Genomic DNA, 25706 nt, shown 5'->3' with positions numbered 1-25706 from the left:
CACCACTACACAAACATGTAGGTCTGGTGTTGTTGTTGTTTACCTTTTAGGCCACTTCATGAAATGCCCCAAGTTATTCTATCAATCATCTCTGATCCTACTGACTGACTGTGACTATGGTATGGTCATCATGGTGACCAACTCTGTGGTGTCCAGAGTGAGTCCAGAATCAAAAATGCAATGGATCGGCCTGCAGTAGTACAATTTTGTAAATGAACAACAAGAAGGGAAACATTGACTTGACTCACTTTTTTGTGTGTAGATTAAATACTAGTAGACATCATGCACAACAACACAAATATCAATCAGTCAGAGTCAGCATTCAATGCATGCCATCATCATTTACCTGTTCTTCTGGGGCAGTCCCTCTAGGCTCGGTAAGGAGGATAGATAATTATAATCAGGTTCTTTGAGGGACTCGACGAGGCAGGCACACATCTCACATTGATTTGTTGTACTATTCTCCATCCAATGTCTGGCTTGAGGCAAATGGATTTAGGGCGTGTCAGGAGGACTCGGAGGAGTGGACTTACATCTTCACTGACAGCACACAGTTGCAACTCCAATCCAGCAATAAAAGAGTAAGACTGTGGTGATGTATTTGTTGTGATTTGAACCGGAAAGACAGTGAGACACACAAATAATAAAAGTTAATAATATTCCTTGGCAATAATTTTAAATTTTTGGGGGGTTTCTTTGAGGCGTCAAAGCAAGAAAGAAAGTAACTCGAAAGTCTAGTTGTCAGGGAAGTAGAGCTCATCCTAAAACTCTGGTGGTTCACCCATAAGTAGGTCATCTAGCACACTACTTCCATGACCTGAGTTGCTGTCATCATCTTCCTGCTGTGCTACTTCAGGTATTGTGTAATCCGGTGGTATAAGTGTTGGTTCATTTTTATCATGGTTAACCACTCCACACTTTGGGGTAAGAGACTGGTCTTTCTCACTGTCAGAACAGCATCAGCAGCACTGAACACACACTCAGAAGAGAAACTTGTGACAGGGCAAGCCAGATAGTTTATTACCAGCCTGCTGAGCACTGGCCATTGGAGCCTTTTCCCGTACCAATACAGCAATGGATTTTGATCAAAGTAGATCTCTGTTGGGTCATCTACATAGGTCTGCACCATCTGCTCAATGCTCATAGGTGCTCCGCTTTGCTCGGACTCTTTGTGCCTTTGCCTCAGCACTAGACTTAAGTCCTTGCTATAGAAACCATTACTTGGCCGATTTTGGGGCTGATGCTTCTGTTCTTGTTGTTTAGGTTGCTCTTGGTGGTGTACTTGTTGGTGGTTTTGGCTGCTGTGAGCCAACCGCACTGCCCTCAGGCTCTGAAATTGAACTTGAAGCCGGCTGCCCTGCAGTACTTGTTGTGCCCTGGAGTAGTGGGCCTCTAATTCCCTCCCGTTCTTTTTCTAGATGACTGGCTTCCAGAGCTAACCAAGTTTTGTAGTTGGCAACATCCGCATCTGAAAAAGGAATGAAAGTGTGCAGTAATGGTTTGTACCATGGATCCAGAATTGTGGCACAAATTTTATGGTTGGATGACCTCTTTGCATCCTTGTATTTTCAGATAAGCGAAGGGTTAAGCTCTCCACCAACTCATATGCTTTTTTTTTTCCTCCACAGCTGCGTACATTGCAGACACCCCCTTCAGCTGTTACTGTAGCATGTGCAAAAATGGGATAGTTTGACCCATGGTACAGTCCTCCTTGCTGACTTCACGTGTGAAGATCTCAAAAGGAAGTAGCATTTCTGTCAGGCATTTAACTAGGCCTCATTGATTCAGCTCAATGATCATACCTTTCACAGCAGCATCCCCTCTTTGCATGACATATTGATTGATTAGTCTGTACTGCTGAAACAGACGTTCAAGCATGTAATACGTTGAGTTCTAATGTGTTGGCACCTCCTGGATGAGTGCTTTAACTGGAATTATATTATCACGTTGAATGATCCTCAGCTGCTTCCGGGCTTTAAAAGAAAGGCTGAAATGTGTGCAGATTCTTCTGCAGGTGGTCAGTAAGTTGCTGACCTAGTCTTCTTTTTTCAGAAAGTCATCAACAATGATCTTAATGCCGCGCGCCAAACACAGGACCCTGAAATAGCCACCATCTGCCATGACCTTAACTATATTACTGCCATTTCCCGTGGCAACAAAACCAATTATAAGCCATCTTGGCTGCAGCCATTCAAATACCTTGCTGTCAAAGTCTTCCAAAATGTTTGCAGCAGTATGATATTTCTCCGTGGTGAACATGGCTAAAGTTGAATGTTTCAGAGCGGCATTAAAAATCTCAGCAGTATCAACACTTGCAGATATCTTTTCTCTAACCCCCACAAAAGAGATCCAGTGTGCAGTGATGCACATGTAATCAGTGGCTTCACAACTGGTCCACATTTCTGTTGTCAATTGGATCGTGTGAACAGCACTCTGCTGCAAAGCTTGTCCAAGTAATTCCAGCATGTTGTGATGTAGTGCTGGAACACCAACTCTGACGAAAAAGGAGGGCTTGTAACCTTCCATTTCGGACAGATGGCTGCCACAAATTCAAGAAAACCCACCCCTTCCATGAAAGAAATAGGGAGCCGGTCCAACGCTAACATTTTAGCCAGATTTGTGTTGTACAAAAGTATCGGTGGGTGGTTGCATTTGTACTGCCCTTCCGACCTAAGCATGCTGAGAATGGTAGCCTGGATTTTTTTCTTTTATAGTGCCACTGATGCAGGTGACTTCTTGATGCCAGATGTTAGGTTCAATGCATGTATTTTCATTGGGGTACTCTCTTGCCTTAGACCCCTTGGTGTCTCAGCCCGACTCTTGTGCCATTGTGATGTTACTGATGATAATGTGGGCTGAACCACTGCACTGCTGGGGAGAACAGGTCTGATTTGTGTAACTGAGAAAATATCTCCCTCTTGTTCACCTTCCACCGTGATCGGATCTTCTTTTTCTTCATCCCCTCCACCAACAACATGTGCAGATTTTGGCCACTAAGGTGCGCCTCCCACTGGATCAAGAGGTGTTTTCTCATGTGGGTTGGTTGGCCTCCGGTACCATAGTTTGTACCAAGCTTACTCCGAAAAATGGAGCATATAGCAATGTTCACCTCCTTCCTGCTAACCGGAAAAAAGTCCCAAACTGGGGAGGTCAATTTTCTGGTGCTACTGGTGCCACTTGCAATGTCGGATGAACTGGTAGGTGGGCGTGACGTTTGACTCTCTGCAGTACCTACTTCTACTGAAGTGATTGTGGTGGATGTAGGCCACTGCCAAGCCTTTGCAAATATGGAAGCTGGAGGTGGTGTTGGTGGTATCTGTGTTGGTGGTATCCGTGCCCCATCCCTCACAGCAATTTGGGATGGGGTAATGTCAGTCTTCACTGGGGCTGGACAAATGTCCATGATAACTGGCTCGTCATCATCCTCCTCATCTACATCTACCTCCATAACTCTAAGGCTTTCTGGAACCTTCCTTTTTCCTAGCCTTGTCTTGTGGCGTGTCTCACTCTCAGGCTGAACTGGTGGCTTCCAAGTGGTGTCTAGATCATCAGAAGGGGATCTTGCAGAAGAAGTCAATGGACTAACCCTCCTTTTCCTTGCTGGGGATCTGGAAGACAATGGACCTTCTGAAAGAGTGGCTTGCTCTTCTTATTCCTCTGCAGAAACTCGATCTCCTGAACTGCCCCTACTTCGGGAGGAACAACTACTGTTGGGGGCGGTGGTTGCGGCTGTTGTTTCAGCTGTTGTTGCCCACTTATTTGAGTTTCCTGCATTGATTGGGTACTACTTTGCGATAAGTCAATTTCAACATCACTGCTCGTTGCAGTTGGACTCGTGATTAGACTGGCTGCCTCTGCGACAGACATGGGCTTGGGCCTATGTTGGTGGGGTGGGTCCACTGATGCGGGGTGCTGCTCACAGCTTGCTTTCCGGGCGCCGCTGCTGCAGACGCAATTTTTGTTATCCCAAAAAAGGTCTTGGGTGACATACCAGTTTTGGTAAGTGGCAGTGCCTTCTTCTCACTTGCATAAAACATATCATTGTAGCCATTTGTGTGACTTTGACAAGGGCTTTCATGATGTACTGTGTACAATCAGGAAGAATAGGAAAGAAGAAGAAGAACAACAAAAATACAAATGTAACGGAACCGGTTTGGCATTGTGCATCTCGTAAGATGCAGCATTCAGGGAGCTGCAGTGGCATGCTTCCTATAGTGCCACTTGGAATTGTATATCTTCCAGACCAATGAAGGATCACATTGCCTCTCAATTCCCAGTATTGTCAAGTTTCAACAAAGGACATTTGTTGGTTGAATGACTGCGGACAGACAGAGCGAGCCAGTCAGCCCTGTCAGTCGTAAGTGCCACATAAATACATTAGCAGTTGACTCTGTCTGGCATGACTTTTCAAAAGAGACTGTAAAAATTCCCCCAAAATTCAACTGAGATGAGAAAGCTATGAATGGAGATAGAACGTCCATAGTTCATGCAGTCACACGTTTCCAAACTATAGCAAATAAATTGTTAGAGTCGGGGATCTCTGGTTGGCGCAAGGTTGCCCTTGTGTCAAGCAGGAACCCTTTCCTCCACGTCAGGGCGCAGGATAACCCCTCGCGAATGACCCTCGCTCACCCTTTAGGTGCGTGGCGTGAGCAGCCAAGGCGATTCCTCAGGCGTTGTTGGTTAAGCACTTACAATCGTACACACAGTAAATACATCAATCCCCCCAGAAACGGACACCAGACTTGGATATATATAAAAATACGATTCTTTATGTAAAAATAAGGTAGATATATCTCAGCAGACTTATCACAAGACCAATAACGTTTTCGCTATGCCACCAGGTTGTACAGCGGGCAAATGTTCGTTGTTCGTAGCTTCAAATAGATTCTTTGCAGTCTCTTGCAAATGTTACTTGTGGTTCCAGTACTCACAGAGATCGGCTCCTGCGAACGGGGAAATAAGGCGTTGCGGGCCCCGAGCCCGATGCTGGAACTTCTTTCGTGATGTGGAGAATCGGCACAGGTCGGTGCGACTCTCAGCTTGGGAAGTGTTCTTGGGTCCTCAATCAGCAGGTGTGGGCAAGTAGGCAGGCGCGGCCCGCGACCCTTTAGCATGGCGGTGCAGGAGGGTCTCCACAGCGGGGGCGGCGCGGCCTGAGATGTCCGAGGATAGCGAAGCGGGGTCACAGGGCACAGTCAGTGCAGCTGGATGACCCGGCGTAGATCACAGTCGTCGGACGGCTTCCGGCAGGAGGGGTGATAGCGCGTTCAGCGCACTCCAATGGCAGGCGGTGACAGGGATGCAGGCGGCCTGGCCCGGGGACAGAGAGCGGCTCGGGACGGAGCGGGGCTCTCACGGGTTTGAGGCAGGCGAGCTTCTGGGTGTCACGGCCCTAGGAGGGGCGATGAGGGGCGCAGTCTCTTTTCCGGCGGGATGCACACACGGCTCGAATTGGAGGACGAGCAAGAAGCACAGAGAACCCACTGTTCCTGGGGTTCAGTTCAGGGGGGCAAGCTCAGATCAAGCCCTTGGAGAATGTTCAAGCACAAAGTAGCAAAGTCTTTTCGGTAAGTCTCTTCCTCTCCTCTCTCAGCAAGGCAAGCAGCAGGCCAGCTCCTCCGGCGTCTTCTTCTCCTTCTAGTCGGGCAGAGGTCCTTTGTGGTAAACAGGATTCTGATTTCTTAGGAGCCAGGCTCCTAATTTTATACCATGATTCTTTTGTTCTTTAGCGCCAGGGGGCCTGGGCCTGGCTCAGTCCAGTTCTGGAGCACTTTGTTATGGTGACTCTGCTCTTTCCTTTCAGCAGCAGGGCAGAGACATCAGCCGCCCCACAGGGGGTGGCGCCAGCTTTGTGGTGGCAGAGCACAGGTCTATTCAAGAGTCAAGGTGTACTCCTCCCACCCATCCAGGTGTAATCTCTCTACCCACCACCTGGCAGCCAACCTGTCTCTGGGGATTCCCCAACCCTGTTCCTTACTGTTGCTGGGCAGAACACACACACATACAGCAGAGGCGGACTGAGATGGTCAGGTCAGTAAATACTAACTTTCTAAAAGTAGTATTTACAAACCCAGGATACTAAAATAAACTTGACTACAAGAAGTATTTTATTATTCTGAGTTCAGGCATACCAAACTTGACACTCTACCATGCTCTCTGAGTCCACTGGGGTCACAGCGTTGGCGTGACCCCGGCAGCCCATTCTGGCCTATGGAGAGCAGGTAGCCTTCAATAGTGAAAAACGACAAGGGCTGTAATTCACTACTAAGACATGCCACAAACATCAGGGCATGTCCTACCTTATGCCTACAATGCACCCTGCCCTCGGGCCTACCAGAGGGGTGGCTAATATGTAGGTAAGGGAAGGTTTAGGGACTGGCAAGTGGGGGCACTTGCGCAGTCAGCGCGACGGTCCCGGACCGCGCACAGGGTCTGCGGTGGCAGACCCTAGACACACTTTACAAGGCCGCTTCCGTGGGTGGCGCAACCAGCGCTGCAAGCCCACCAGCAGCATTGGCATTCACAAGCCCTGGCACCCCTGGTGCACTTTACTGGGGACTGACAGTGAATCCAATAACCCAATCATGGACATCAATTACAGGTACACTTTACTTAGGGAGCACTTGCACTGCGGCACGGATTAGCCGTGGCGCAGTGCCCTGAGCGGACAACACCAGCAAAACAGTCGAGGCACACCATTAAAAAGTGGAAGGGAAACTCACGCCAAGGTGCCAGGTCTAACACGTGTCCCCTCCAGCTGAAATGTGGGGAGAACTACCCTTGCCCAGGGGGTTCCTCGTCACTAAGGCGGAAATACCTGGACAGACCGTCAGCGTTGGCGTGATCTGTACCAGGACGGTGTTCCACCGTAAAGTCCATACCCTGTAGGGAGATGGACCACCTCAACAGCTTCGGGTTTTCACCCCTCATTTGCATCAACCATCTGAGGGGCCTGTGGTCCGTCTGAACCCGGAAGTGAGACCCAAACAAGTAGGGTCTTAGCTTCTTCAGCGCCCAGACCACAGCAAATGCTTCTCGCTCAATTGCACTCCACCTACTTTCCCGTGGAAGTAACCTCCTACTGATGAAGGCTACGGGTTGGTCCCAGCCCTCCTCAGTCATCTGTGAGAGAACAGCCCCTACACCATGCTCTGAAGCGTCTGTCTGTACTAGGAATTCCTTGGAGAAGTCAGGGGCCAAGAGCACGGGCGCCGTGCACATGGCCGTCTTCAGGGTGTCGAAAGCTTTCTGACAGGTGTCAGTCCAAATCACGTTCCTGGGCTGCTTCTTCGAAGTCAGCTCTGTCAAGGGGGCAACGATCGTTCCATAGCCCTTGACAAACCTCCTGTAGTACCCAGTGAGCCCCAGGAAGGCCCTCACTGCGGTCTGCGTCTTGGGGGGTTCCCAAGCCAGGATGGTTTCAATTTTGGGTTGCAAGGGTGCCACCTTGCCACTCCCCACTTGGTGTCCCAAGTACACCACGGAACCCTGCCCGATCTGGCACTTGCTTGCCTTGATCGTGAGGCCTGCTCGGCGCAGAGCCATCAACACTTCCCAGAGGTGGCGCAGGTGTTCGGGCCAGGTGGCGCTGAACACTGCGATGTCATCCAGGTAGGCGGCACTGAACGCATCCAGCCCAACCAGTACCTGGTTGACCAACCTCTGAAAGGTGGCAGGGGCATTCTTCATCCCAAATGGCATGACTCGGAACTGGAAGTGCCCATCTGGTGTAGAGAATGCTGACCTCTCTTTGGCCCCATCGGTCAAGGCGATCTGCCAGTACCCAGACGTTAAATCAAACGTACTGAGGGACCGGGCAGCCCCCAGCCGATCAATGAGCTCATCAGCTCTGGGGATGGGGTGCGCGTCAGTCTTCGTGACTGAATTGAGTCCTCTGTAGTCCACACAGAACCGGAGTTCAGGTGTGGCTCCCGGCGCAGCAGCCTTTGGGACCAAGACCACGGGGCTGGACCAAGGACTGCTGGAGGACTCAACCACCCCTAGCGCAAGCATTTTGGAGACCTCCTCCTTAATGCAAGCTCTGACCCTGTCAGTTACCCTGTAAGCCTTGTGCTTCACAGGTAAGCTGCCTCCGGTGTCCACATCATGGACGCACCAATCTGTGACACCAGGAACCAGGGAGAATCGGTCGGAAAATTGTCCCAGCAAGTGGCGGCAATCTTCCTGTTGTTCGGGCGTCAGGGTGGGTGAGAGGTTAACTCCATCCACTGACCCATCTTTCTCAGAGGCCACTAAGAGGTCAGGAAGAGGCTCGGTCTCCTCTTCCATTCCATCATCAGTGGCCAGCAGCATGCCCACTTCGGTCCTCTCTAAGTGGGGCTTAAGGCGGTTAACATGTAGGACCCTCAAAGGGTTACTGGGAGTCTGCATGTCCACCAAGTAGGTGATAGGACTTTTGCGCTCCACAACCTCAAATGGACCTGTCCACTTATCCTGAAGTGCACAAGGCTCCACTGGGGCCAAGACCCACACCTTTTGTCCAGGTTGAAGCTCTACCAGAGTGGCATTCCGGTCGTACCACCGCTTCATCTCCTCCTGGCTGGCTTCCAGATTTGCCTCAGCAAGTTGCCTGAAACGCCGAGTCTGGTTTCGGAAGGCCAGCATGTAACTATATACATTCTGGGGAGGTTTCCTGGGAGATTGCTCCCAGCCTTCCTTTACCAAACTCAGAGGTCCTCTTACCGGGTGACCATACAGAAGCTCAAAGGGGCTGAACCCTAGAGACTTCTGTGGCACCTCTCGGTAAACGAAGAGCAGGCATGGCAAGAGGACGTCCCACTTACGCCTCATTGGACCGTCCAGGCCCATGACCATGCCTTTGAGGGTTCGGTTGAATCTCTCAACCAACCCATTTCCTTGGGGATGGTAAGGAGTGGTGAACTTGTAAGTTACCCCACACTCCTTCCACAGGGATTTCATATATGTGGATATGAAATTGGTCCCCCTGTCGCTCACCACCTCTAGAGGGAATCCCACTCGGGAGAAAATTCCCATCAGTGCCCGTCCCACCACGGGGGCCGTCACTGTCCTCAGAGGGATGGCTTCAGGGTACCGGGTGGCATGGTCCACCAAGACCAGGATGAACCTGTTGCCCAGGGCTGTCTTGGGATCCAGAGGCCCCACAATATCAATACCCACTCGTTGGAATGGCGTACCGACCACAGGGAAAGGTTGCAGAGGAGCCTTGTGCTTCCCTCCGCTCTTACCACTTGCCTGGCAAGTCTGACAGGTTCTGCAGTAGGAATCGGAATTCTTATGCATTTGGGGCCAGTAAAAGTGGGTGACAAGCCTGTCATAGGTCTTGTCCATCCCCAAATGTCCTGCTAACGGCACATCGTGAGCCAGCCCCAGTAGGAAGGTTCTGAACTTCTGGGGTACCACCAGCACACGGGCTGACCCAGGTTCAGCAGCCTTAGGCTCGGAATACAGGAGGTCACTCTCCCAGTACACGTAGTGTGTTTTGGCCTGAACACCATTGGCCTGGTCTGCAGCCTGTTGCCGCATACCCACGAGAGAAGGGCATTCTTTCTGCTCCCTGCAGAATTCCTCCCTGGAGGGACCTCCTTCTTGCTGCCAATGGGTCAGCTCAGGCAGATCTCCCAGTTCGGCAATCTGTTCCCCGGTAGGCTCCAGAGTATCCCCCTCAGGTTCTACTTCCTCCTGGGTCGTGGGAACTTCGGGGGCCGGTTTCCTGCGCCTCCTGCGCCTTCTCCCTAAGGCCGGTTCCTGGGCCTCTCCCTCAGGCTCCAGGGCCCTCTCAACACCCCTACTGGCTGCCATGGACCGGGTGGTCACGCACGCCCAGTCGGGTAGACCCACCATCCTCAGATGCGTGGTCTTCTCCACCTTTTCCCAAGGGGAACTCTCCAGGTCGTTCCCTAGCAGACAGTCTACAGGCATGTCAGTTCTCACAGCGACTTGTAGAGTACCAGAGACCTCCCCCCACTCAAAGGGAACTTGAGCCATGGGACAACGACTCTCTACGTTGTCAGCATTGACAACCCTACAGTAGGCATTGGGTACAATTTGCTCTTGAGACACCAGGTGTTGCCTCACCGAGGTCACGCTGGCTCCTGTATCTCTAAGAGCCTCAACCTTCTTTCCATTAATGGTCACCACCTGCCCATATTTCTTAGTGTTAGAGGGTAGGTAGGTTACAGGGACCATCTCACTGTCTCCTAGCGAGACTAGGGTCATCTGCCCGGGACCCCCACCCTCCTGGACTGCTACTTCCTCCCCAAAGTTAACACTAGCTACTTGCCGGGGTGGAGCACCAGTGGGTGCGGTCTTACCAAACAGGCGACACTTAGGATCAGAGGCAATGTGACCCGGGTCACCACACTTATAACAATTGAAGGGCCCCTTTGGAACAGGTCTACCTGTCGGGGCCCCGTTCTGCTGCGGGGGTGGGGGAGGCTGAGAACCCTTCTGCTGGTTCCCTTGGGAATTACTTTGGGGGCCTTTTTGGAACCCCTTCTGTTTACCCTTGTCCCCCCCACTCTTCTGCTGGGGACCCTGCCCACCTTTGGCGGAGTCTCCCACTTGACCCTTGTGGACCCTGGTGCTGAGCCAGCGGTCCGCCTCCTCAGCAAGCTTCCTCGGGTTGGACAGCTTGCTATCAATCAGGTGCTGGCGTAGCTCAGGAAAACATTGACTGGACAAGTGCTCCCATGCAATTAAATCAAGCAGCCCTTGATAATCATTCACTTTGCTACCCTTCACCCAACCATCCAGCGCTCTGCAGAAAAAGGTCACATACTCCACATACGTACTCTCAGGGATCTTCTTCGTCTCCCTGAACCGCTGTCTATATAGCTCCGGAGTTAACCCATACCTGGTCATTAAAGCTTCCTTCATATGGGGGTATGAGGTTTGGAGATCTAAGGGTAAATCTAACAGTGTGTCACGCCCTTCAGCAAGGAACCTTCCCCACAACCCCGCTCCCCAGTCTTTCTCAGGGACCCGGTGTGAGGACATGGCCACCTCGTAGGCCCTAAACCACTGCCCTATGTCATCCTTTCTGAAATACTCCTTTACTACATCTTTGGGGATGTACACCTTGGACTCTACCTGCGCTGGTGGAGTGCTGCCACCAGAAGGAGCGGTGTCCAAACTTTTCGCCTTCAGCTCCAACTCCTTCAATCTGATATCATGATCCATTTGGCGTTGTTGTGCCTCCAGGGCCAACTTCTGCTTTTCCATTTCCATCTGTCCTGCCAACTTTGCCATCTCCATTGCATGCGCCCTGTCTGCTGCCCTGTCTGCCAGCTCCTCTGGCGACCGGACTCTGCTGGGCTCCTCAAGGTTGTCGGGTGGAACGATGTCCCCCGCATTCCGTGGGTCTCGTGACTCCTTCCAGGCTCTCAACGCCTTGGTGTACTGGTTCTTCCTCTTGAATCCAGCATGGGGGACTCTGAATTTTACACTGTAGCCTTTCAATTGCTCCATCGTGTAGCCTTCCAGTCTCTCCCAATCCACCTCATCTATTCCAGAAATCACAGAGAGTGCTCTCCCAGCGGAGAGTGAGCCAGGCATGGTTGCAGTAATGGCAGATGTCTCAACAAAGTTCAAAAATGAAAACCTGTGGCTGCGTTACTTGGTCTGCTCTCACTATCTGGTGATTAATAATTCACTGTATGCAAATTACAAATGCAAATCCGAAATCCCAACCGCTGCCAACAATGTTAGAGTCGGGGATCTCTGGTTGGCGCAAGGTTGCCCTTGTGTCAAGCAGGAACCCTTTCCTCCACGTCAGGGCGCAGGATAACCCCTCGCGAATGACCCTCGCTCACCCTCTAGGTGCGTGGCGTGAGCAGCCAAGGCGATTCCTCAGGCGTTGTTGGTTAAGCACTTACAATCGTACACACAGTAAATACATCAATCCCCCCAGAAACGGACACCAGACTTGGATATATATAAAAATACGATTCTTTATGTAAAAATAAGGTAGATATATCTCAGCAGACTTATCACAAGACCAATAACGTTTTCGCTATGCCACCAGGTTGTACAGCGGGCAAATGTTCGTTGTTCGTAGCTTCAAATAGATTCTTTGCAGTCTCTTGCAAATGTTACTTGTGGTTCCAGTACTCACAGAGATCGGCTCCTGCGAACGGGGAAATAAGGCGTTGCGGGCCCCGAGCCCGATGCTGGAACTTCTTTCGTGATGTGGAGAATCGGCACAGGTCGGTGCGACTCTGGCCTTGGGAAGTGTTCTTGGGTCCTCAATCAGCAGGTGTGGGCAAGTAGGCAGGCGCGGCCCGCGACCCTTTAGCACGGCGGTGCAGGAGGGTCTCCACAGCGGGGGCGGCGCGGCCTGAGATGTCCGAGGATAGCGAAGCGGGGTCACAGGGCACAGTCAGTGCAGCTGGATGACCCGGCGTAGATCACAGTCGTCGGACGGCTTCCGGCAGGAGGGGTGATAGCGCGTTCAGCGCACTCCAATGGCAGGCGGTGACAGGGATGCAGGCGGCCTGGCCCGGGGACAGAGAGCGGCTCGGGACGGAGCGGGGCTCTCACGGGTTTGAGGCAGGCGAGCTTCTGGGTGTCACGGCCCTAGGAGGGACGATGAGGGGCGCAGTCTCTTTTCCGGCGGGATGCACACACGGCTCGAATTGGAGGACGAGCAAGAAGCACAGAGAACCCACTGTTCCTGGGGTTCAGTTCAGGGGGGCAAGCTCAGATCAAGCCCTTGGAGAATGTTCAAGCACAAAGTAGCAAAGTCTTTTCGGTAAGTCTCTTCCTCTCCTCTCTCAGCAAGGCAAGCAGCAGGCCAGCTCCTCCGGCGTCTTCTTCTCCTTCTAGTCGGGCAGAGGTCCTTTGTGGTAAACAGGATTCTGATTTCTTAGGAGCCAGGCTCCTACTTTTATACCATGATTCTTTTGTTCTTTAGCGCCAGGGGGCCTGGGCCTGGCTCAGTCCAGTTCTGGAGCACTTTGTTATGGTGACTCTGCTCTTTCCTTTCAGCAGCAGGGCAGAGACATCAGCCGCCCCACAGGGGGTGGCGCCGGCTTTGTGGTGGCAGAGCACAGGTCTATTCAAGAGTCAAGGTGTACTCCTCCCACCCATCCAGGTGTAATCTCTCTACCCACCACCTGGCAGCCAACCTGTCTCTGGGGATTCCCCAACCCTGTTCCTTACTGTTGCTGGGCAGAACACACACACATACAGCAGAGGCGGACTGAGATGGTCAGGTCAGTAAATACTAACTTTCTAAAAGTAGTATTTACAAACCCAGGATACTAAAATAAACTTGACTACAAGAAGTATTTTATTATTCTGAGTTCAGGCATACCAAACTTGACACTCTACCATGCTCTCTGAGTCCACTGGGGTCACAGCGTTGGCGTGACCCCGGCAGCCCATTCTGGCCTATGGAGAGCAGGTAGCCTTCAATAGTGAAAAACGACAAGGGCTGTAATTCACTACTAAGACATGCCACAAACATCAGGGCATGTCCTACCTTATGCCTACAATGCACCCTGCCCTCGGGCCTACCAGAGGGGTGGCTAATATGTAGGTAAGGGAAGGTTTAGGGACTGGCAAGTGGGGGCACTTGCGCAGTCAGCGCGACGGTCCCGGACCGCGCACAGGGTCTGCGGTGGCAGACCCTAGACACACTTTACAAGGCCGCTTCCGTGGGTGGCGCAACCAGCGCTGCAAGCCCACCAGCAGCATTGGCATTCACAAGCCCTGGCACCCCTGGTGCACTTTACTGGGGACTGACAGTGAATCCAATAACCCAATCATGGGCATCAATTACAGGTACACTTTACTTAGGGAGCACTTGCACTGCGGCACGGATTAGCCGTGGCGCAGTGCCCTGAGCGGACAACACCAGCAAAACAGTCGAGGCACACCATTAAAAAGTGGAAGGGAAACTCACGCCAAGGTGCCAGGTCTAACATAAATCAAAACCAAACACCAGATTTCCTTGAAGTACTTGGATTGACCAGAGACTCTGAAGACAGCTATTCGATCTTGCACACATTTAAGAGGGAAGGTGAGGCGGTGTTCCTCAGATCAAGGGAGTAGACAGAAAATGTTAATACCCCCCACTTTCAAACACAGGTCTTATGGCTCCAAGTAGGTGAAGCAAGTCATTGTGACCCTCCCCAGAAGAGCTTGCTTGTCTATTCCACCCAAGCATCTATCCATTTGTCTTTTCATCATTCCATCCACCTGCTGATATCCACCATTTCATCCTTACATTGTCATTCATTCTGTCTTTCAGCCAACATTCAGTCTGTCACCTTCTGCCCATTCATATCCAAACCTCTTCATCTATCTTTAAACCTATTGATAACACAGACCCTTCCTTCCACTGCCAGCCATCCTTTCATCCATTCATCAATCCATCCTTTCACTCATCCATCCACCCTTTCACATATCCACCCATCCACTTCATCCATCCTTCCACTCAGCCATCCATCTTTTCACTCAGTCATTACCCTTTGACACATCAATCCATCCATTTACCTTTTTATTCATACATCCTTTCACTAACTCATCCATTTACCCTTTCACTAGCTCATCCATCTACCCTTTCACTTATTCATCCATCCATTTACCCTTACACTTATCTATCCATCCACCCTTTCTTCAACCATCCATCTACTTTCTTACACTCATCCATCCATTCCTTCATTCATCCATCTATTCCTTTACTCATCCATCCATTCCTTCACTCATCCATCCTTACAGACATTCTTTCACTCATTGATCCGATCAGTCATTCACCCACCCTTCCACTCAGTCATCCATCTATCCGCTAGTTGATCCATCCATTTACCCTTAGATCCATTCTTTCACTCACTCATCCATCAATTCTCCAACCATCCATCCATGCTTTCACTCATCCATCCTTCCTCTTTCATTCATACAACCTTGCATCAATCCTTTTACTCATTCATTCATCCATGTATGCATATATTCATTTATCCTTTCACTCACCTGCAATCTATCATTTCACTCACATTCATCCATCCATTGATCCTTTCACTCATCCATCTACCCTTTCACTCACTCATCCTTCCAGTCATTCACACTCCTTCATCCATCCATCCTCTCTTTCATTCAGCCTTCCATCTGTCCTCCCTTTCACTTATTCATTGTTTCACTGATCTGCCCTTACATCCATCCTTCAACCAGCCCACCCATCCAGCCTTTCACCCATCCAGCCAATTCTCATCCACTCATCATCCATCCTTTCACTCATTAATCAATCCATTTTCCCCTCATCATCCATCCACCCTTTGAAACATCCATTCATTCATCCTTTCACTCATTCATCCATGCATGTATCTATTCATTCACTCACCCACCCATCTTCCATTTCACTCTTCCATCCACCCTTTCACTCACTTACATTCCCACCCTTACACGTAGCTATGCAAAAATAGAAATAACACAATTTTTATTAAAAGCAAATTTGCTGTTTTCATTAGGTGACAGTGGACACTTGGAAAATGCATGAGATGCCTACAGCGTGAAGTACTAAAATAACTACTATACAGAGGCAACCCGATTATGGTATTGATGGGAAAAGAGTTACATGTTTGCTGCACTTGTCTTTTTTTTAACACCTAAAACACAGATATGGAACTTTGCTCGTACCTATTTGTTTTTTTTTTGTTACCAAAAAAGAAAAACTATTCACACAGTTCCACGCCACACAATTCAACAGCACACCACATAATTAAACTCCTCTACATACTGCTCCACCACACAAAAAACATTCCACATAATTACACTCTATAACACACAATCCACTCCACATAATTCCAGTACTCAATACCACATCATTACTATGCACTTATTTCCACTGCACACCATGCCACATAATTCCACTACACAAATCCACTCCACACCACAGAATCCCACGCCACACAATTCCACAACTAACACTACCAATCCAACCCACATATTTCCACTACACACCACATAAATAAACTCCATAACTCATAGGTAAAAGATATTGTAATTTATAACGCCAATAGCTCTAACTCATCCAAATGCGAGACCTATTGCATTTCCAGTGCTCGGTATTAATGCAGTCTGTGTGCTGTATTCGGCCCTGAAGCCAAATTTTGTGCTGTCCAATAATTGACTGAATGAATTGCGTCAGTTGAGTATTTATTATTTTTTCTAAGATTTTGGCAGGGAAAGGCAGTCTAGAGATAGAAAGTTGGTTCACTGGATTATCTGGGTCCAGGTTCGGCTTCCTGAGAAGTGGAAGAATAGAAGGCTTTTTCCACATGTTATGAAAGATCCCTGTGGCGAACATCCCATTAAAGATGTTGTCAGCATGAGCTAGCGCTGACACTGCAGTACGGCCCCTCCGAGACTAAGAAACCTAATGCATTTACCAATTCTTGTTTGCATTTTTGCCCATTCCGATCCCGCTCTTCCTCATGCTACTCTGTATCTGAAGTACCAGCATGAGCCAGCGCTGACACTGCAGTACGGACCCTTCAAATTTAAGAAACCTAATGCATTTATAAATGCGTGTTTGTTTTGCTGCCCAGGACGATCCCGCTCTCCCTCATGCCAGTCTATATCTGAAGCACCAGCCTGAGCTAAAGCTGTCACTGCAGTACTGACCCTCCGAGTATAAGAAACCTAATGCATTTACTGATGCTTGTTTGCATTGTTGCCCAGGCTGACCCTGCTCTCCCTCTTGCCAGTCTGGAACTTAAGTGCCAGCCTGAGCCAGCGCTGACATTGCAGTACAGATGCTCCGAGGGTAAGAAACCTAATGCGTTTACCAATGTTTGTTTACATTGCTGCCCAGGTCGACCCACTCTCCTTCATGCAAGTCTGTAACTGAAGTGTCAGCCTGAGCCAGTGCTGACACTGCACTACCAACACTCCGAGGCTAAGAAACCTAATGCATTTACAAATGCTTGTTTGTGTTGTTGCCCAGGCCGACCTCGCTTTCCCTCATGCCCGCCTGTACCTGAAGTGCCAGCCTGAGCCAGCACTGACACTGCAGTACGGACCCTCAGAGACTAAGAGACATAATGCATTTACCAATGCTTGTTTGCATTGTTGCCCAGGCCGACCCCTCTCTCCCTCATGCCCATCTGTACCTGAAGTGCCAGCCTGAGCCAGCACTGACACTGCAGTACGGACCATCAGACACTAAGAAACCGAATGCATTTACCAATGCTTGTTTGCATTGTTGCCCAGGCCGACCCCACTCTCCCTCATGCCAGTCTGTACCTGAAGTGCCAGACTGAGCCTTTGAGGAGTTTCTGGGTGATGCTGGATTCAAGTGTGTTGTGGTAGTCGAGTCTGCTACTGATGAGTGAGTGGGAGGCCGTCTTTCTGGACTCGGTGGGGATCCACTTGAAGTTCTTTCGGAGCACGCGTAGTGTGTCGAAGCAGGATGATGAGACAGTGTTGATCTGGCTGTTCATGGTGAGCGAGGAGTCCAAGATGCTGCTGAGATTTTGTGCGTGGTCTGTGGGTGTGGTGGGGATCTGCGGGCCTCCAGGAGTCGTCCCAGGCTGAGGGGTTGGAGCCCAGGATAAGGAAACATTAATCATAAACTAATCTAATAACCCAGGTTGTAGGCAAGGTGCTTCTTGAATTGTTAGTAGCATGTGTATGCATATGTCTGTGCCTTTCCTTTCCATCTATATGAAGTGGGGTTTTATTCCTTGGAGCAGAGTAATTTTCTAACCCATCACAGGGGGCTGAGGAGAGAGGGGAACAGATATTGACATAAGGATACAAACAGGGGACAGAGGAGATCAGTGGGAGGAAAACAGAGGTTTTACATGTTTGAATTAACTTGTATTTTAACCGGTCAGGAACACTAAAAGTAAATAGCAGAGTGAATGCAGTTTTTTTTTTTTTTAGAAACTGTAATGCATATATTGACTGTTGTGTCTTTAGATTTCTTAGGTCTTCCTCAATTTTCCCTTCACACATTTATTTCTATTTTTTGAAGATTTGGACTTGGCATGGTGTGTGTTTTGAAGAGCACGTCAGAATAATCTGTGAGAAGCGGGTATTGGGTGACACATGATATTGATTTGCAGAGTGATCTACTATTGCTAAAGTGTGCCCTCCACGCATTCTTACAGGCCCAGAGGATGGACGAGTCCAGGAGGATGGGCAGTGCCATGTCCAGGATTCTGCTGCTCTCTATCACCCTCTTCTTCAATGTAGGATGGGGTAAGTAAAAGACAGCGCCCTAACAACACCTCTCTCCTTCTCGGTGGTTTGTGACCGGCCATTGTACACTGACCACACTCCACTGTGATTGACGCACATTTAGTTTTGGTGATTATAAAATACAGGCCTGAGGTTTTGCATCTTTTTGTTTGTTGTGTAGGTTTAGTGCTGTATTTCTAGTTCTTAATTTGCTCATTTTTACACTTCTATTACCAACACCGATGCACATTATTTTTGTAGGTCTCGCCTACGCAGTACACATGCGTTGCGTGGAAAAAGACCTTTAGCAATCGGCACCGCTGTGCTGGCAAAAACGTGCACGCGTTGCATTGCTTCCAATAGCAACGCGTGCACATCTGGTGATTCCCTTGCGGTAGGGAGCTTTTTTGCCATGTGCTGCTCGCTCCCGCAAGGAAATCCGGTGCAGGCCCCCTCTTGTTTCCCCTCCCCCTGCTGCCGGTTTCACTTTTGTCGACGCCTTTTATTACTTTTAGCGCGCGCGCATGTTTTCAATTCCTTTCACCCCATTCGCCCTACCTACACTTATTTTTTCTTCTGCCCCAGTCGTCCCTTCTCCCTGTTTGTCACTCCTGGGACCTTGCCCCCATTTCCGTTTTTTGATCGGTTTGACGTCTGTGCGACCACCGATGTACTGAGGGGATACTTGTTGTTATATCACAGATGTTACGAAAGTTAACTGCCTCTCTTCAGTTTTATTTTATTTCCCAATTAAAATATTAAACATAGCCATCCAAAATACCGTCATTTATCGTCAAAAACACACTACGGTGGTATCTCCGCCGGAGAGTGATGTCATCTGTCAGACATGACAGTTCACGCGGCTCCAGCCTTCTGGCTCGCTCTCAGAGCAGCCCCCTTCTCAGTGCGCTCCTGCAACACTTCCAGGAAATGAAAAATGTCATTGCGGCAATCATCCTTCATTTCAGAAGAAAGGTTTATGGGTAGGCGAGTGCCGCACTGTGAATACAGTTCCAAACAATAACAGGTTTCACTGTGCTTCCTGAGCGAAGAGCTGCTGTATTTCTTTAATTTCCCCACTCACAGCAACAGCGGTGACCAAGAGTTGGGCACACTTTAATCCATCAAATAAAACCAGTGCACGAACTTGGCCATTATAACTGGATGCTTTAGCAAGTAGACCCCAGCAGTACAACACTTACCTGCTACCAGTCTAGCTCCTTTTGACTAGAAGCAGGGGCAGTATGCGCTCGGAATCACCTACCAATAAAACATGCATGGCTAGTATACCGATGAGCTGAACATTACAATCTTTACATCCTCTGGAAGAAATTATAGGTGTTATTGGAAAGGCTAAATTAAAATCTCATCAGGCTGCACCGGCAGATTTAGGGTGGTGGAACAGGTGCCACTGGCGTGTTTTGAACTATGTCATGGGTTTAAAAGCACCTGCTGCAGATTCCTTGTCCGTCCAGCAATTTTCGGGCAAAATAAAAATGTTAAGATAAATATGGTGATTAAAAGGCCTGCTGTAGAGAGATCGGAATTTTGTCTAGTGGCAGTTTTGACTCGTAACAAAGAAGTGTGGCAGGTTAATAGGCCTGCTGCACAGCACGTGTACCATGCAGGTAACTGGACTGTATTTTATGTAGATGGCTCAGTGGCATGGACGATATTTGAGGGTCGCCAAGGGTCAAAGCTTCGACCCCTGGCTTGCCCCTTGTGACTCCTGGGCTCCAGCCAGACTGGCCATGGCTTGTATGGACCATTCCTCCCGGGTGTTTCTTAGAAAGTAAACAGAAAATCAATGCCCTGTGTTTGAAGGGGGTCAAATCATTCCAGAATGGGTGTGAAGGAATTCTGTGCCAGTGGAAGCAAAGGACACAGGTCATCAAGGGTTCATGCCCCTCAGTGTTTGCCCTACAGTTGGATCCCCGTTTCAGTCAATCAGCCAGCTGCTCCTATTGCAGGACGCCTGGTTGTTTCTCTCTCCTCTAAATATTCAGGTCAAGTATTTTTAGCATGCATTCAGGGACGTAGATTCGGGGGGGTGTTTGGGGTGTGAACCCTCCCTTAATGAATGTATCCTCTAGTAAATTGTTGGGTACAGGTGCTTTCAGTTGGGTATGGTGAGGTGTCTGTCAGATTTCACCCCTGACGTTTACGAGCATACACAGACAGACACTCACACTCACACTCTCTCTTCTTAAAACTGTTGGTTATTTTATCACATATTGTGTTTTAATTAACCCTAACAATCGACGCTGCTCCCCCTTTCCTCTGCCCCTCAAGCCCCCTCATGTCCTGCTTCTCATGTGGTGCATTCTACCAGGATGTGCACGTGTGATTGTTTGGGAAATTCGAAGTCTCCCCCCATCTTACTGACCAAGCTACGCCCCCGCATACATTATTTATTATAAATGTGTATTTATCTGATTGTGACGCAGATTCAGCACCCCACCCGGCAGTGCCAGGCACTTACCAGTCCATCCTGTCTGAAACACCCAGATTTCCCTCGCAGAATACACAGGATTGTCTTCCATGTCGAACCCTACATGGTGTTTTTAGGTCTCGCCAACGCAGTGTGCATGCGCTGCATAGGATGACCTTTATCCGTCGCTCTGCTCTTTTTGGAAGCACATGCTCATGCTTATGGCGGCATCCACCTTGTGGGAGCGAGCAGGGGCGTGCCACAAGCATGAGTATGTGCTTCCAAAAAGAGCAGACTGCGTGCGCACTCACCACTCCTGGGCTCTCTCTCTCTCTCTCGCTCTCTCTCTCTCTCTCACCTCTCGCTTTTTCTCTCTCTCTTTCTCTCTGTCTCTCCCCAACTCTCTTTCTCTCGCTCTCTCTCTCCCCCTTTCTCGCTCTCTCTCTCCCCTCTCCTTCTTTCACACTCTTTCCCTTTTTCTCTCTCTCTCTCTCTCCCTCCCGCCCCCTGCTGGCATTCCATTTCACTGCATTCTGCTATTCCTTACTGCGCCATTTAAGATGGCGTATGCTTGTTTAAACAGAGGAGTCGTTTACAAATGTCTACACTTGGCATTGTCTTCCTTGTGCGCAAGTTCCCAGATAGGTTGGGCCATATATGAAACTCTAGGCCCAGAGACTGCCCTTTCTCCGCATAGACGTTGCAGCACTCGGGTGGTCAGCTCAGCAGGTGCTGCTCACTCAGGCGGAAGGACCTGCCAAGGAGCTTTAACATCGGCTGTTTCCTGAATAGCATGAGTTCTCAGCAATGTAAGACGCGTTATGAGTCAGCATGAAAATATTAAACTTAAATTTGTTTTTGTTTAGGTAGTTAGTGAAAAATCCAAATGTTGGCTACGCTGGCTGGATGTGTGCCTAGGGGTTTAGATGGGAGCGTCTCTCTTGTGTCTTTTTTATGCAGCTGCTGCAATTTCTTGGTGATTTTTGGCACCTCGGTGTACTGCGGACTCTAATTATTTATGTGGACAGAATCATTTTAGGATACTGTTCAGCTTGTTGTATTTGATTTAACGTTGTGCATTTCTAACACTGGTGGCGGAAGTCTGTGAAATGCTTTCAATTTGAGATTCCTGTATTCATATTAACCATTATCAAGGGAGTAATAACACCACACCCATTAGAATATTTATTTTTCTTTTATTTTCTCAACGTAAAAAAACTCTTATTATATATTCATAATGCATAATGTGCTTATAGAGTAATTTAAAGATTGGCACCGTGCTAGCTCCTTTGTCCATAGTGGTATTCGCTTCGGGAGAAACAAGCATTGGCATTACCAATAGGTCTCGCCTTTGGGACCGTATAAGTGTATAGCCATGCAACACTTGATGTTGTGGCACCAAGGATATTGTGCTGCATAACTAAATACTAATAAGGTCCCAAAGGTGAGACCTATTGGCTATGCCAATGCTTGTTTATTATACAGTTTCTAGTAAAGCGCGTGGCTACCCAGGTACGGGCTTCCCAGCACTGGGATGCATTTATCATAATTATTTACAAAAACTGTTCTCCTGTTTTTTTACTGTTCGATGACATGATTTGTCTTGGTTACTTGCTATTGTTAGGTCTCGCGAGCCAAAGGCTCAAAGAGACATTTTATATGTGAGATTTTCAAAGTGCTACCCACAGTCTTTTGGCTGGCCTAAACCTTGAGTGCACGAGATCACATGCACGTGCACAGCTGCTCCTCTGCTCATTGCATTTCCCCCTCCCTTCTCACCCAGCCCTTTGATGCTCTGCTCGATTACTTTCAGTTTCGCCACTTTGACCCTTGCATTCCCCCCTCCCTTCTCACCCTTTGATGCTCTGCTCCCATCTCCCTCCTCCCTGGGCGTGAAGGAAGACAGAGCCATCCTGCTTGATTAATGGCTTTGCATTCCCATGTGTTCCCGTAGTAAACATGCCCGAGGCGCCAGCCGAGCACAAGGCTCATGGAGACATTCTCTTTACCCTCGTTTGTTTCAGTCCTCGGTAAAACGAAGCGGTTCTTGGCGTGTATTCTGATGATATGCTGCCTGCCATAGATAAAAATAAAGGCAAAGGGCAGGCGGTATCGTGCAGCGAAACATGGCATGCGTCCTGATTATATTGGCTTGCTAATCTAACCCGAAAAAAGTTTCAGCAAAATAAAGGCGGACTTCACTTTTTTCCTCTCCACTTGCGAAGAGGAATTTGGCAGGATTATAGGCTAAGCCTAAAAAAACAGATTCCGCTTCTGTTGCATTTCACATAGAAATCTCACCCAGGACACCACACTAGTGTTGGCTTCTTTATGTGCGGCATTGAAGTCTCCAGCTAATAGCATTCAGGCGGCCGGATTGGCATGGTGCTTCACATTGTTATAAAACTGCATTTTGTGGTTATATAACATAAAGCATGTTCGCTAGTTTGAGTTATAATAACTCTGCAGATACAACAAGGGCAGAAACATAAAATTCTCCATTCTGTGTGACGACAGCCTGTTCCTTATTACATAACACGCCCCAGACCCTCCACATGTGTCAATCTTCACATGCATTCAGAGGAACGTGAGAGATCAGAGCTCCCACCAGGCTGCCTAACGCCCCTCCCCTATATTTCCATGGTGGTCCAACCACAGTAGCACAGTGTGTAGGAGCCGCTTCCGGATCCTGATCCGTGCGGTTTCAGGGAGGGGCTTAGTTCGATTCTGCCCGTCATGAAAAGGCCCACATCTACAGGATGAATACTCTCCTGGTTTTATTTCTATCCTCCTATTATTTTTGATTTTATGAGCAAACAATAACCCAATGTTATTATCCACCACTCAAATTACTTTCATATTTCACTATACTAATTCAACACTAATCCTTTATGGGTTCTCAAGTGCTTCTACACCTTGTATGGGGTAGTAAGCGCTATAAATGCAATTACAATACAATACAATGTAGGAGATAGATTCCATAAAAACATTTTAATTCCACAGCCGGTATGATTGATCAATAAATTAAACGCTCACTGCTGACGACAATTTAATTAGCAGGTCAGAAGTTCTAATACCAGCCAGGCCAGCTCTGTCCGAGTTCCCCTCAAGATTGGTAATTGAGGACCTTTACACTTGGTATCAGTAACCTCCGTTATTTACAGCGCTTAGAAACCGCAAATGTACGGTATGAAATGCTACATAAGAAATGCCCACGTTATTCTCATTGTCTTTAGCACACTGCTGACAGCTTTGTTTTAACATTCTGCAAAGCAAATAAGAAAAATATGTTGCGCAGTATTTTGTTTAATTGGGGCGTGCAACGCCTATTGGGATGAAAGGGCTGGAGGATGCCCCCCCCACACACACACCCTCTCTCTCTCTCTCTCTCCCTCTCTCTCTCTCTCTCCCTCCCTCTCTCGCTCTCTTTCTCCCTCCCTCTCTCCCTCCCTCTCCCTCCCTTTCTCTCTCTCTCTTTCCCTCCCTCCCTTGCCCCCTCCCTCTCGCTCTCTCTCTTCTCTCTCTCCGTCGTGTGCCCTAGCCCGGGCTGCAGCTCTGTGGGTGGCACAAGAATATTAGGCATCTTGGATGAGGGAGGGCATGCAGTGCCAAAGGTGTAGCTGCCTCCTGCCCCGCACTCCATCAGCAATAAAAACAAGCATTTGCAATGCAATAGGTCTCGCATTTACTGGAGTTTGAGCTATTGGCATTGTAAATGACAATGCCTTTTATTTATGTTTTAGTTTTTAAAACAAATAAATAAAAGGGATTGTTATTTACAATGCCAATAGCTTATAATCGCGTAAATGCGAGACCTATTGCATTGCAAATGCTTGTTTTTAGGTCTGGCATTAGCGAAGACCTTTTATTTTCCCCAAAAAATATAATTTAAAAAAATAAATAACAGGAAATACGTACATACATAGAGTGTCCCTGAGTCAGTTCTCTTCATCCACTGGTCTATTTTAGTGCCTATTACATCTTACCTCCATCCACAACAGTATGGAACATGGGTCACTGGTTCAGCCCACTTCATCCACTGGCTACTGACAGTGTGAGCGACAGCATTCCGGCCCCTTCACTCTGCTTCCGCCTTCGGACAGAGGAACACCAGCCGGACAGGTAAAAGAGTCCCTACTAACTCACTGAACGGACTCCTCGCCCCTGGAGTTGCCCTTGCCGCTGCTCCGGGGTGCTGTATGGCTGATCAGACTGTAAGGCTGCGGGTTGCAGCAGTGGGCAGCACCCCCACACATGGAGGGTTTATTCACTTGAGGGATTCGGGGAGCCATGGGGGGGCCGTGCTCTACCCGGGCTGTACATACATTAAGAGCGCCTCATTGGCGAACATGTTCTGAATGTCTGAGATGTACCCAGTGGCGGCCACCATTACCAAAGCGTAGTAAGGAGGGTAGAGGGAGCGCGGGGGGCATGTTAAAAACAAGAAATAAAAAACGTACCTGACGTCGCCGCCGCCTCCCCTAGTCATAGTCATATCCACTTTATTTGGTTGATTAAAACCGTAAAAGTAGACAACAAGACATTCTATATAACAACATCAAAACTTATACAGGGATCATGTTAAGTATTTAAATATTGAAGCAGGAGAACAGTCCGCAGCCTTTTCGATGGTTATGTGCAAGCAATCCAATTTGTACAGTTTCTCCGGGGCACAAGGGAATATCAATCTAAAACCTCATGTCATCACAAAATTCATAAAAGGAAACACTTCATTAAAATGACATCCTTTTAAAACATCATTAATGCATCACGGAGAAGACACTCAGTCTAAAACAGATGTCATCACAAAATTCATAAAAGGGCTATACTTCAATAAAAAGACATTCTATTAGAACGGATGTATGACGTTACAACGCACACTTTTACAACGCATGCACTTACAACGCATTTTTTACAACGCATAATCCATTACAACGCATGACATTACAACGCATGACACTACAACGCATTTTTAAAAACTACCTTTACAACGCATTTCCATTACAACGCATAATACCTTTACAACGCATACCATTACAACGCATAATATTAAATTGCATTTAAGGTAAGTATTAGATAGTATAGGGGT

General features: G+C 48.5%; 1 protein-coding gene across 1 annotated transcript in view; it reads left to right on the top strand.

Annotated features, from left to right (window-relative positions):
- Nucleotides 1–25706, top strand: part of LOC146839350 (lectin-like) — a 276100-nt gene that overhangs the window by 45867 nt on the left and 204527 nt on the right. Inside the window, exon 2 of the mRNA XM_085651343.1 lies at nucleotides 18117–18207. Coding sequence (XP_085507469.1) covers nucleotides 18126–18207 — 82 coding nt within the window. The 5' untranslated portion in view covers nucleotides 18117–18125. The remainder of the gene's footprint in view (nucleotides 1–18116; nucleotides 18208–25706) is intronic.

The sequence above is a fragment of the Triturus cristatus genome, chromosome 4_1 (genome assembly GCF_964204655.1).
Source record: "Triturus cristatus chromosome 4_1, aTriCri1.1, whole genome shotgun sequence".
Taxonomy (NCBI): domain Eukaryota; kingdom Metazoa; phylum Chordata; class Amphibia; order Caudata; family Salamandridae; genus Triturus; species Triturus cristatus.
The sequence above is the reverse complement of the archived record's forward strand: the minus strand, read 5'-3'. Positions and strand labels throughout refer to the sequence as shown.